The sequence below is a fragment of the Limanda limanda genome, chromosome 12 (genome assembly GCF_963576545.1).
Source record: "Limanda limanda chromosome 12, fLimLim1.1, whole genome shotgun sequence".
Lineage (NCBI taxonomy): Eukaryota > Metazoa > Chordata > Actinopteri > Pleuronectiformes > Pleuronectidae > Limanda > Limanda limanda.
This window is the reverse complement of record NC_083647.1, coordinates 2,664,443-2,678,319: the sequence shown is the minus strand read 5'-3', so window position 1 is coordinate 2,678,319 and position 13,877 is coordinate 2,664,443. Positions and strand designations below refer to the sequence as shown.

Sequence of the window (13,877 nt, the reverse complement as noted above, 5' to 3'; positions counted from 1 at the left end):
GAGGATTGCTGTCGTCGGAAAAAAAAGACAGACCAGTCAGGTTTAGACTGTGCTGTTTGGCCTGTGCTGTTGCAAAGTTATAGACGTTCATAAGAGTAATGGTGCTAACATGTGATTGTACATCATATATAATTTGACATGACAACTGGCATCTATCCACATATGGCTTAAGGACATTTATGCTTGTCCTGTAATGGTCTGAGAAGAGATAGATATGATTCATGACAAATAGCTGTCATTGGGGCTGATGCTCAGGAGGTAGAGCAGGTGGTCAACTAATCAGAAGGTTGGCGATCCCCATTCCCAGTCTCCCCAGTTCTGCATGTCCTTGGGCAAGATACTGAACCCCAAACTGCCCCTGACGGCAGTGTTGGGTGAAACTGTTCTGGAAAGCATATTGAGTGGTTATCAAGACTAGAAAAACACTATAAAAATACGGACCATTTACCATTTTTACAAAGCACCTTGTAATAATAAAGTGTATTATTATTTTGGAAACATTTAAACATTGCTTGATCTTTGCAAGTACTGTGGAACCATTGTTGCTGTCACTCAAAAAAATGTTTTTCATTCCAGGACAAGTCAGAGTGGTCACTGTATAAATCTTAGGATATAAAAGTTACCAAAATCCAGTTTATTCACATTTCAGGCTAAAACTATTTGTAAATGTAAAATAGTTGTCGCCATTTAAATTTAGTAGTACAGAGTACAGAGTACAGAGAAACAACACTTTACTACTCTACGGAGGCGTCTGCAGCATAGTAACCCCAAACTGAGAATCAGAATCCAGAATGGCCTATTTAAAATTTTTAATTGAACTAATGTCTATCACTTTTAACACTTATCCATGTTAGGTGATGAAAGGACCAATGTAATGTACCTGATTCTGATGCACCTACCTTTGTATTTATGTGCAGCACTCAAGGAGAGTTCTATTTACAAATCCTTGGAATAGGATCTAATTAACTGCTACTTGAATGTGGAACATGTGTCCGTATTACTTGTACACCAGGTTGAGTGTAAACTGTGACTGGGAGTCCATTAAGGGAGGGATGGTATTATGTTGGGTTGAACATGAATTACTGACAGGGGCAACAGCTTTGGAAAAAAGTGATCATAGTCTCACTGTGCTGTCAACCACATTGTACTGGGCAGAGGCAGTTTGACCTGCCGCTCTTCTTCATCCTACCTCAGACAAAATTTGCCATCAAAAATCACTGCAATCAAAAAAAACTAAAGCCTCTCTCTTTCTACTGTTTTGGTGTAACATCAAAATTCAATAGGCCTTTTTCAATATTGAATATACACATTTCCATTAACCCAAGAAAGCAAGTTTGAAGTTGAACTGAGTTGTTTTCAAACCCCAGAGATGTGCAAAATGGTGTAAACAGATATAGATATGAACACAAAACAAACCCCAAACTGCCAGTGTTCAATTTCATGTATATCATTTTATATTTTCTTTCCATCTATACATTTTATATTTTGTGTGGTACACCGTGTATTCCCAGCCCAGTGCTACTTACACTAACAACCCAATAAAAGTATAGAACTACAATTTACTGTATTCATAGACCAGTTTGGCAGCAACAAGTGAATTATGTTTTATGAATAAAATAATAGACATGATTTCCCTCAGATAATTATGGAGACTGGGAAAACAATATATATATTTTAGCATAACCACGTGCAATATTACCTTCCAACATGTACTTTCTTACATCACTTTCATTGATTTATGTGCAATACATCATTTTCATGAACAGAATTATTTATATTGTGTGCAATAATATTTGTATTCATCATGTGCTATAGTACTTCTCGTTTGTCATTTTCCATTCTACTTTTTCTATCCCTGTTTTATTCTAGTATTTAGTTCATTCTGTTGTATTTTTATGCACTGGTCCTCTCTTACTCACATTACATTTTTTACACAGTTTTACTCGTCACTTATCTTTTTTGTACTATTTGAGGCTCTGATTCTCCTGGGAGAGGGATCCCTCACACGTGGCTCTCTCTGAGGTTCTCTCGTTTTTTCACTTCAAAGGGTTTTTGGCTAGTTTCTCCTTACTCTTGTTAATGTTTAAAGACAGATGATGTCACACCTTGTCAAACCCTGTGAGAAAATGTGTGATTTGTGAATATGGGCTATACAAAGAATATTAGATTAATTGATTGATTGTTATTGAAACTTTGGAGCAAGATCTGGTACAAAGATTTCCTAAGATTTATCATATCTTATCTACAATTGCAGGAGTAACTGGCCCTGTATCGCAGAACATATTGAAGTACATTTTCAAACTGAGTCGATGGCCATTTATATTCTGCATCAAATGTTGCAGAATACGCTACACAGCACCAAGACTTTAAGGATCTGTCAATGTGCGACTTTGAAAGTGATGGATCATTAGTGAGGACTCAATGATTCAAACCATGAAAGAGGTGAAATGCAACATTAGCAGTTCGTTCTGATCAGTTATAGAGCCGACACTCTCTATTTTTAGAGTCCATGCTCTGTGCACCTGCTTCATAATTCATCTAGTGCTGGCTAATGTACTCAGTGTGTCCAGGACATGGGTCGACAGTCCAAGAATACTTGACAAGGTAAGAAAATAATGAATATTCATGTGTTGAAGGGCTTTTTATGTCCTGACACTGCACCAGCTGAGGAGGAGGAGATGTGAGTGTAGCATAACACTCACTCAGCAGCGTTAAGAGCGACAGTCAAGGAAAGTGACCCATGCATTAGTGGATTTTCTTTTTGGCCCCTAAGTCACACTTGTCGTCCCTTTTCTCTTACCCATAAAGGTACAGTAGCTGCATTTGCTTTAAAGCATATTTGTATATACATTTTTTGAAGATGCAGGTAATACAGATACATGTTAAGTACATGTTCATGCCATTTGTATTCATGCCAAATAAAACCAGCACTGTTCCTTTAAAGTGAGCCTCTTGCACTGACTCTTCACTGACTCTTCATCACTCTCACTGCTGAGGGTGGAACTGAGTTGTTACTTACTGTGCTTTTATTATAAACAGGCAGTAAAGAGAGAAAGGAAACACAGGTTGAGAGGGTTAAGGAATCACTGCAGTAAATGATTCATTAGGCCTGGGAGTCAAACCGACGTATTTGTCCCCATGTGATATGTGCCCTGACAATTTGGCTATTACGTCACCTCAGGATCTGGGATGGTTTCGAACATTGGGAGCTGTAAAATGATGTGTTGTTGTAGTGTAAAATGTGTGGACCCCCAATACATCAATTAGCATATTAATGATGTCATCAAATTATATTTGCATTCAGCCTGATGTCAGACTTTGATCTGGTTGCTTCCCTCCTGCTCTCTCTACTCACATATGTATTTCCATTGCTTGTCAATGCAATGGAAATTTTGTCAAAATTCAAATGCCTGTATTTTAAAAAATATCACGTTTTACAACACAGCCCACCTGACTTCACATGTAATAAGATGCTAGTACATCAATGTGTTATGTCCTCAGTGGGAAACTCAGCTCAATATGTTTAAATGAGACACTTTCCTGTCACTCAGGAGTGTCATGATTAGTTGAACAAGAAGGAACTGGCAGAACTCTTGTTAACTTTTGAAACATTAGTTACGACATTGGCAGTGAAAGTTGGAGGTAATGAGAAAATCTATCGCTTTGTATTTATTTTATAAATTGTGGGTTCTTCAGCTTATTCAGAAATGGGGGTCATGGGGGGCTGGAGCCAATCAGAGCTGAGACTGGGCGGGAGGCAAATACAGCACAGTGCTGAGTACAGTACCTCTCACATGTAATTGGAAAGCATTTCTTTGTAGCCAAACAAATCCCAAAAGGAACACATAACCTGCTAAGGCAGTATATGATATTGGACCTTGCATTTCAAAGTGGCTTCATGATGGCACTGTTGTCATTGTCCCTTCAGGCACCCACGTTGTATAAATAGCAAAAACAATCTGCCCATTTGAGCACCCATGGACATGTTGGTCTTAGAATCAGGTGCAGCTATAGTCACATTGCAACTGTCTTAAAGCAGCAGGTAGCATTTGTGTGACTCACCAATGTGAGTCTAAACATAAGTGAGGGTGCCCAACACGAGCAAGAGAACAGATCAAGCCCTTGGGTTCTACTCTCTAACAATGTTCTTCCAAACCAGACATAAACATACATTGATAACACTGAAGAACTCATAATGCTTTTGAATTTAATAGGTGTGTTACAGGAAGCCATCATTATAAATAAAAAGGGTTCATGTTGACACAGAGCGCTTTGATTCGGATCTTTTAAATGTCATTATTTCTCAGGTTCTTCGTAACTGCCTATAGCGAAGAACCCACTCTAGTGCTATATACACACCTCTTTCTAATGTATTTTAGGTCTGTAGGGATCATTTGTCTTGTATATCCTCTGTGTTGGCTAATGTGCACTTTTAATGATTGTAACTGCATGTCAACAAGAAAATAGCTTGTTCATAACCCCTGTGATTTATTTTTCCCATTACAGCATATTAAATGTAATGTGACTAAATGGCTTTAGTGGTTAGCTGGGATGAGGTTGAATTGTGTGGCTGTTTTAAACAAATGATTATGGCGACTGCCCCTTTCCCTGGACAGCAGCTATAAGCAGTCATATGAGGGTCGGCCTCTGCTTCTGGACTGACCTACAACACTAACTGACTGCAGCCTCACTCCCACAACTGTTAGTAAAATAAAATAAATGACTCATTAATTCTCTTTTTCTAAATGATCAAACTGAAGTGTTTCCTCCTTCAGATGTTAGACGTCAAAGGGGGGAAGTCACGGGTTCCACCCGATTGCCTGGATTTCTGTGTTAATTCGTAATTACTCAGTTGTGATTAAGATTGAACAGGAGGCTTTTCAAAGGGAGGGGAGCTGCAGTAGTGATGTCAGCAGTGCAAAGGCAATTATGGGAAAGAAACAGATAGTTCAGCTCCACTCGAGGTGTAAAAGGATTTGTCAGATTGAAGGCTGAGCAGATAGGGAATGTGCAGTGGGATGCCACATGTGTTTGAGGGCTACACTGACTGTATTGTTCAGTTTTATAAAGTCAAGTTTTTCCTGCAGGCACCAGGAAAGGAAATGTTTATCTCTTTTGAAACTTGAATGCTGGATGCGTTACTGCGTTGACTGAACCACCAGTGTGTGCAGATAAATGCAGACTATAAGGAAACAGAAGTCCCCAGAGTGTTCCTGTTTGACATTTCTGCTGAATTCTGTTTACAAGTTAAAATCTTTCTTTTTTAGAATCACCACGACAGCTGCCTGCATGATGGACCTGCGCAGATACCCACTGGATGAGCAGAACTGCACTTTGGAGATAGAGAGCTGTAAGTGCCACAGAGTTTGTGTGTGTTTGTGCCTGAACAGTCAGAGCCTTTTAATTCTGATTGCTTTTTGACTTCTGACTGACATTATGGGAATAAACATAAAGTCATATGAGAATCAGCTTTTTTTGCCAAGTATGTGTACATATACTAGGAAATATGTATCTCTGATTCTTTGAGATTGATGGATTTAATAGTAGTTTATAATAAAATAATGTGATTACTAAATTGAAACTGGACAAAGACCCAAGTTTTCTCCACCTGGTTGTTTGGTCCTCAGTGGACTGACACTGCAGAGTTTGTTTGACCCGCAACTAACATGTTAAGTGAGAACCTTCCAAACATTAACATAGAACAGATGTTAGATGTCGCTATAAAACCTACTGACGTCATGGCGGAACCTTTTACATGTTATATAACAAGTTTGTGACTTATAGATATAAGGAACTATTGAAATGTGTTCAGTTAGAACTCACTAAGGGGAAAAAAACTAATATATTGTTTGTGGTCATTACACTAATATGTATTTAGTCAAGAACACCAACACCAAAAGCCTGTTTTTACATTTCTGTTTCTGGACACTTCGAAGATTCTTCCTTTTGTCTAGGTTAAAGAATAAAGCAGTGTGATAATCGTCCTCTCCTCCAGCCATGGGGGACATTCAAAAAATATTCCCAGCAATCATGGGAGATATATCCTCCTTCCTCCTGTACTGGATTTGCCCCAGGTTCCCATTCCACACGGACCTATCCTGAATACATTCAGGGATCCTATTCAGGTTCCTGATCCACTTGGCTCTTTTCCAACAGAAATGAGCAGCTGTTCTACTCAGAGCTCCTCGCCTTGAGCTCAGCCAACCTGCAATGCATTGTCACCACAATGATACTCACATTTTTTCAATCACTATAACCAAAGCTAGTGAGCATAGGTGAGGGTTGAGATTGAACTGCTGACACTGTCAATCCACTGGTCATGCACTAGTAGAAAGACAATGTATAAAGATTTTTAATAAACATTTAAATGAATACTCAACTGGAATATGTTTGGAGTATTAATACTCATCACCTACCCTAGAAAGGTGGTTCCATCAGAATGTAAAAATTCTCAAAGCACTCTTGCAGCGATAATAATTTCAATCCTCACTCTTCCAATAAACCACTAAATGCACCACTTCAGACAGAGCTTCAGTGCTGTAGCGTGACATGAATAGTGAATCAGCGTAGGGGAGAATTTGTCTGGGACATACTGAACATACAAATCAGTGGGAAAGAAATGTTATATGCCTATTTGTCTCTGAAGTTTAAAAGATACACCACTATTTAGCTCAGTATTTATTTAATACGAATTTGAACCATGCTTTATCTGGGGTCTAGCTGTAACATCACGTTGAAGTTGGAAACCACAGTGACCTGATATGCTTCACCAATTGAACCTTTTTGTTTTAATATGATTACTAACACGGAGCTTAAGTGCACAAACTAATCACCAACATTGGGGTTGTTAAATTCCACCTCCCTGTTAATAACTTTAAATGATCCTCTTCCATATATCTCTGCACTCTGTTCGTGCTTCGCTTTCACCAACTAATGCAAACTGGCATTTCTCCTTGAGTATGTGCTGCAGGTAAATTATGGATGATACCTACATGTACATTTGAAGCCCCTTTACTGTATATGCACAGAAAGAGTAGGAGCTCAGTTGAAAGAGAGTGTGTGCCTGCCAGCAGGTGTATGACATCTGAATTGTGATAGAGTATAACAGTGTATTCAGTCAAATCTTGGAAATTCATTCTTCCAAAGACATTTTAAGAGCAAAAAATCTGCACTTTAGCACCAATCATAACTATAGGACTCTATTTCTACATGTACACACTTAAATGTGAAGGGGTCTCTGATACTATGATTAATGAGTTTGCTAAGAATAATACCCAAATCAGGCAGGTGGAGTTATAAGCTCAGCCTAAAGGTGAAGATCAATGGCATCTTGGCTAATTTTGGTAGATTTGGTTACTCTATTCTCACACAAATATATTATGGTTATTATTCCTAGCGCAGTATTATTGATAAATAACAAGAAGGGAAGATGTTGTTAAAAGTGAATTTTCACAAACAAATGTGCACTTAGCAGGAAAATATAGTAAACTGTTAGAGAATGCCTTGAGCTATGTCTAATGGTTTTGATTGTTGTTGTTTTTCAAAGTATACCATCACATTTAAAAATCATATCTTGTGTAAGATTTGAAGGTCTTCTCACGTAAATTAAGTGGATGAAAAAAGAACAGACGGCAAAATCATAATGAGTCCCTCCTAATAATGAGAAGAAGCTAATTCCCTTAAATCCTGCTGCTTCCTTTCGATAAGATGGAGGATATGAAGAGAGAGACACTAGCTGGTCCAATTAAATTGTTCTAATTACTGAAAGGGCAGCAGGACCTGCTCCACTGTGGTGTTGGCTGAATCCATAACCCAGAGACCTGTCAGAAAAAGTAAAGGACATGCTGTCTTTCTCCTTTCTGCTCTGTAAAACTCACCCTAATGATTTAAATATACTTTATTGTGAAGATGTTTAGTCTGCTCCTCTTAAGGATATTGCTGTGACACTTCCTAAAGATTATGTCATATTTAAGAGTGGACCAAGAGTAATTCACTGTTTTAACTAATATTCAATCAAACTATATTTCAATACAGAACTTGTAGTCAAATATTAATTGTTGCTCCCTTTTTAATAGATAGTTCCCGGAACTTTTTGATTTGAACTTTATTTACAGTTGCATTATTGCAGTGGACAAATACATCATGAAATCTTCTTGGTAAAATTGCATGTCCATTTCGTAATGTTACTTAACTGGACCTAAATACAGGGAACATGCTGTGCACATAGTTATGGTTTCTCTGTTCAAACGAATGCCCATCACCCTCCTAGTTGACCACAGAACATGGGGGGTGCAGGATCCTCCCCAAAGGGATGGCTAGATGAGCATTCAGAAGGACCAGGAGGTGGTGGTGCAGAAACATCAGACAGGCAGCTCATACATGTAATCAAGTGTGAACAGAAAGATTTAATTGTCTATTTCTTAGTAGAAAATTATCTTGGGATAAGAATATGAAGGAAGGAAACATGCCAATATTTGGTGTGGTGTAATTTTCTGGACCTGGTTTGAACAGTGATGCTCTAGCTAGCCCACCTCATTAAATGTTAGCAGCCACTGACCAAATCTTCCAGTCCTGGCACATCCACCTCGTTTTCTTCTCAGATGCACACCAGGTAAGAAATGTTGCACAGGTTGATTTTGTTAAATGGGGACACTATAGAAATCCTCAAAAGCTTGAGGCCAAAAAAAAGGAGGAGAGTGACAGTTCTAACTAATGTTATATGGGGGGCTATTATTTATGTAAGGATACCACACCAAGAGGAACCAGGCACCTGTGTGTGATGTGAATGGACAGATTCATTCTGTGGCTAATGCATCTTTAATATAGTTCTCTATGGTGGCCATGTCTGGGGCAGAGAGAGAAGTGAGACGGCCTCATGGTGGACAAGAGCCAGAAAGGACCTCAGTTAAACAGCTGGGCAATGGTGGAATGTGGCTACACAAGCTTGCTCAGCACTTTTTGGAAACCTTGGTTTACCGATAGAAAACAAGACAGGTCAACAGAAAATGGACGTCTGCACTTCTCATTGGAGAAACTCACATGTCTTTTTAGCAGAAGTCCTCCTGTGTAGAGTGATGGTCCCTGCACATGCATTAGAGATAAACCATCTAGCAGCAGCTTTTAGAATGCAACATCTGTAGCCTTAGGATATGATGTTTCAATATGTAACTAATGCTCTTGACCTTCAAGAGAAATGTACCTAGTGAGAAAATGCTTTTGAGTTCCAAGTTTAAAATGGCAGGTGTGAAAGCACTACCTCATCAATGTGGGATGGCATTCTGGTCGTATATACACTGTATTGTGCCTGGGTCCCAATGTGCTGGTTCATGTATTTTGGATGAAGTTGAACTTGTTGTGTTCCCCCGCCTCACTTAGATGGATACACCACTGACGACATCGAGTTCTACTGGCAGGGCGGAACCACCGCAGGCTCTGTGACTGGGGTGGAGAACATTGAACTACCCCAGTTCTCCATCATAGACTACCAGACCCTCTCCAAGAAGGCTGTGTTTGCCACAGGTAACAGTCGTATCCATTCAAGCTCAATGTCATTGTATATGCTGTGCTGAGCTGTCATCAGTCAGTCTCATCTGTGCTCACTGAATCTCCACATCTGCCACAATATAGTCAGTAGGCCATGGTGCCTAAATGCTGCTATCTCACTCCTCTGTTGCTTTTTTAAACAACAATGTTGACAATTTGAAGGTGTTATTATCCTAAAACTGAAATTCCCTCTACTATAATTAGTATGGTATGATTATGGTAAATTAATCTTGTACGTTAGACACTGGGTTCACCCAGACACGTACAACATAGGTTTGTGTTTGCTGTTCTAAATGAAGGCAGCAGTATTAAACTGTAGGTGAGGACATCAATGAAAGAGTCTTACCTAAGGAGCTTGGGACTTGGTTATATATGTAACCACCAACATCAACTGAAAAGGGGATAAATAGCTTCCCATCGAGCACCATGCAAGTGTTAATTTAAAATGTCTGTCAAATTTGCATGAATTAATCTGAATATAATTATATTAGCAACTGAATTTGGTAGCCCTAGCTTGTAGCCCCATCCCTATCCCTATCTTATTCAATTTGACAGCAATTGGTGGAAAGTATCTTTCTCAATATCTTTCTCAGTTATTAATCTTAAGACATCGGGTTGAGCATTAATTCCGAGTCCCTTGTTTTTGAGTTAAGTCAAGTTTATTTATAAATCACATTTTAGAGCCACACTTGACGTGAAGTGCTGAGCAATTATGACATAACAAATAGAAGTAAGAGAATGAAATACAATAAATTAAAAAAACCTAATAATGTCAATGGAGGGCAAACGCATGGTGAACTGTTCCAAAGCTTAGGAGTGGCAACTGTAAATGTACACTCACTCTTCCCCGATACTCTTGAGCAATGAACAGCCAGGAGCAGCTGGTCAGAGGATCTGAGAGTCATAGGAGGGGAACGGGGCACAGAAGCTCAGACATGTTATATGGGGGCCAGTCCATTTGAACCTCTAAAAACAAATACATTTAGTAATATTCCTAAGGGGAAATTCATAGCCATTTTACCGCAGCTGTGATATGTATGTCATATGTCAACAAACTGTAAAATATGACACAAGGATTTTCAATCTGGTATGTACACGTAAGTATTATTCTCTATAGAGAGAGAGAGACCAAATAAAACAACATCTGTTTTACTCTTGTTTAAATTAGGTCAGTTTTTGGCCATCCAGGCTTTTAGTTAAAGAGACTTAACTGCGTTGTTGTAGTTTTCATTGTCAGTGGGCTCTGAAGGGAGGTAAAGCTTAGTGTCGTCTGTGTAGGAGTGGTGTGACATATTGTACTTCTGGCAAATGGGACCTGAAGGTAGCCCTATAGAATGGAGTTTGACTGAATGTTACCTAGAAATAAAAATCATTAACATATGAGACTGGCAAGTGGTGTTGGTGTAAATGCCTTTTAAATTGATATAGTCCATGGTTGGTTCTAAGCTCCTGTTTCTTTAACATTTTCATTTAATGTACAACATGTCAGATATTATTCCTGAGGGAAGGGACACACACAAACCTCATTTGAGTGTAAACACTCATCAAACCAAGTTGGACAAGGTCTGTTTCAGTCTGGTTCGCTTAGTGTTGATGGTCGGTAGATAAAATCATAGTGTGTGATATGTAAAGAATTATCTCCAGCCTTCAGATGTCATCACTGTTTGTGGTTTTCTCTCTGCTGGCTATAATAAACTAAGAATACTCTGTTCAGAAAATACAAATATACATAACTAGCATGCATATTGCTTGGAGAGAAGGACCCTTCAGATTCAATGTGTTCAGTGGCTTAGGTTCAGTTCAGGATCTCAACCCAGGATGTCTAATCTATACCACCTCATCTCACTGATGACCCAACAGTGTTTTTGAAGTTTTTTAACACGGTGGGGACATTCCACGTTCCAAGTCGGATCAGAGCGAGTAGATTATCCACTACAGGGTCCAGTGTAGTAGCATTCAGGGTTGGGTTGGGTTGTTGGCCCCACCCCCAACCCCCTACCTGGAGGACCAGGTGTGAATTTTGCTCAGTTGACCTAACTCTATAAGCCCCCGCTAATATATTTATTGTTTGAGCACATGGATCCAAGGATACAGCACAGTTTAAAACCGGTGCACACAGAGCCTAGAAATTCTGCGATCCTTCCTGCAGTGAACAGAAGGATTCAAGTACAAAATCTGGTTGTAAAGTGTTTAAGTGAGACAATTCACTTCAGCAAAAAAAGGAATTCCTACAATGCAAAAGTAAGTGGATTAATAAAATGTTAAATCATTGTTGCACTTTTTTTTTTTTTGAGGAAAAATTATGGCGGAGCGTTGAGGTTATACTTTTGTCCAGAGGTTAAACTCTGTTCTTTATATGTGTTGATGACTGATTAATTAACCACTGGTGCTCTGTGTCAGTGAAACCTCTTTTTTAATCATCTTTTTCCTCTGCGTTATGTGTTTTATGACATCATCGTCGCTAAAAAACTGCATTTTTAAATTCAGTATATTATAACTGTAATATAAGTGTGCAGATTTTCTATGATTTTGCTCATTTAATGTAGGTATGTGTACATTTTTGTAAATATTACAAGACTAACAGCTTGAACAAATGGGTCTTCTTTACATTTTTTCCCAGGCTGGAGGTTGCTCAGACTCCTCTTCATATTCTATATTGACTCAAAGCAATCTCAACTCCTGTCTTCCACAGGCTCATATCCACGTCTGTCCCTGAGTTTTAAGCTGAAGAGGAACATTGGCTATTTCATCCTGCAAACATACATGCCTTCCACCCTGATCACCATCCTGTCCTGGGTCTCCTTCTGGATCAACTATGATGCCTCGGCTGCCAGAGTGGCATTAGGTCAGTGACCTTTTTATTTCTTCACAGATCAGCTGCAAGGTTTGGTGATATAACTCTAGTGTGAGTGGAGTGGCTGTACATCCAATTTCTCCAGTTCTCAGGTTTGATTGGTGTCTTCCCCAACTGTAAGTTTGGAGCTTTCCAAAGATGTCCAGTTGCATTAAGATCAGAACTCAGGGCAAGCCACTTCAGAGTACTCCAATGTGCCAAGAAGGACTCATGAATGAATCAGAGCTCTGTGACTGGTTATCTCCAGAATGCTTTTATAACCTTCTGATTTAATTGATCCCTGCACAGCTCCCTGTGCCAGACACAGCAAAGAGGCAACATAAAACTGAGCCTCCTCCATGTCTCACAGTGGGGGTGGAGTTATTTTCTTTAAAGCTTAATTTTCTTCTTCTGTTAACATAGAGCTGTAGTGACTTTGCCAAAAAAGCAAAATTTTTTATATTCAGTTTGATCTGGTCACAGGGACATGAAACCGTCTGGAGTTCCTTTAGCCTTTATTTATTTATGTTCAGTGTGCTACACACAATAATACAAGAATGAGTATGGGCTCAGATTATGCTCGGAACATATTTTAAGGTTGTAAAGCCAAATTCAAAAAAATGGACAAAAAGGTTATTAGTGCATATCTGTGCATGTAGTATGTAGTTGTGAATCATCCCTTGTAAACCTGTAAAATAAACTTGCACGAGAGATTGAAATCTTACACGTGAAGAAAACATTTATAGTACAGAAATATATGCAACTGTGAATTTGTAGGAAAATATTTATATTTATGAAAATAAGGTGAACGTGAATATGAATACAATAAACACAAAAGACAACGTGACAGATAAATCTATTTTTTAACAAACAAATACAAAGCCGACGTTTTTACACTGGAATCTGCACAATGACAACTCAATTACAAAGCTGAGTCCAATGAGGAGGTTGAGTGACAAAAACTTGAATGAATATGATTTATGTAGCGGATGCTATCCTGCTGCCTTTATGACATTAAAATTCAACATAGAATCTTTTTTAACTACATGCTTCCTCTGACATTCCAAAAAAAGTCATACTTTTCTGTGGAATATCTTAAAGCAACCTGTGCCAAGGCTGAAATTTTAACCATCCCGAGAAATATCAACTTCTACACAAATACAACACGACTGAAAGGACTAGATTTAGTATCAAATGTGGCCTGTAAACACTTTAGACTACCAAACGCTAACCTCAAAGTCAGTCCTGAATTCAAATTGCAATCAGGGCAGGGGTCAGCTGTCCTGCTACGACAGCCTGAGTTACTGAGGCGACAAGGACACATCAAGTTAATGGCCAAACCATTTCAGTTTTTACAACAGCAATAAGTCTCCCATTACTGGAGTTGTGTCTGTATGTGAGCCAGAGGTGAGTCAGAGCACAGCAGAGCTACATAATTACTCCCACTTTGGTAGATTTTACAGGAATCTACTCTACACAATGTTTAAAGGAGACATATTAT

The 13,877-nt window shown here is 38.9% G+C and overlaps 1 protein-coding gene across 1 annotated transcript in view; it reads left to right on the top strand.

Moving 5' to 3' along the window:
• gabrb1 (gamma-aminobutyric acid type A receptor subunit beta1) overlaps positions 1-13,877 on the top strand; it is a 46,868-nt gene that overhangs the window by 30,257 nt on the left and 2,734 nt on the right. The window contains exons 5-7 of the mRNA XM_061082924.1: positions 5,268-5,350; positions 9,376-9,519; positions 12,236-12,388. Coding sequence (XP_060938907.1) covers positions 5,268-5,350; positions 9,376-9,519; positions 12,236-12,388 — 380 coding nt within the window. The remainder of the gene's footprint in view (positions 1-5,267; positions 5,351-9,375; positions 9,520-12,235; positions 12,389-13,877) is intronic.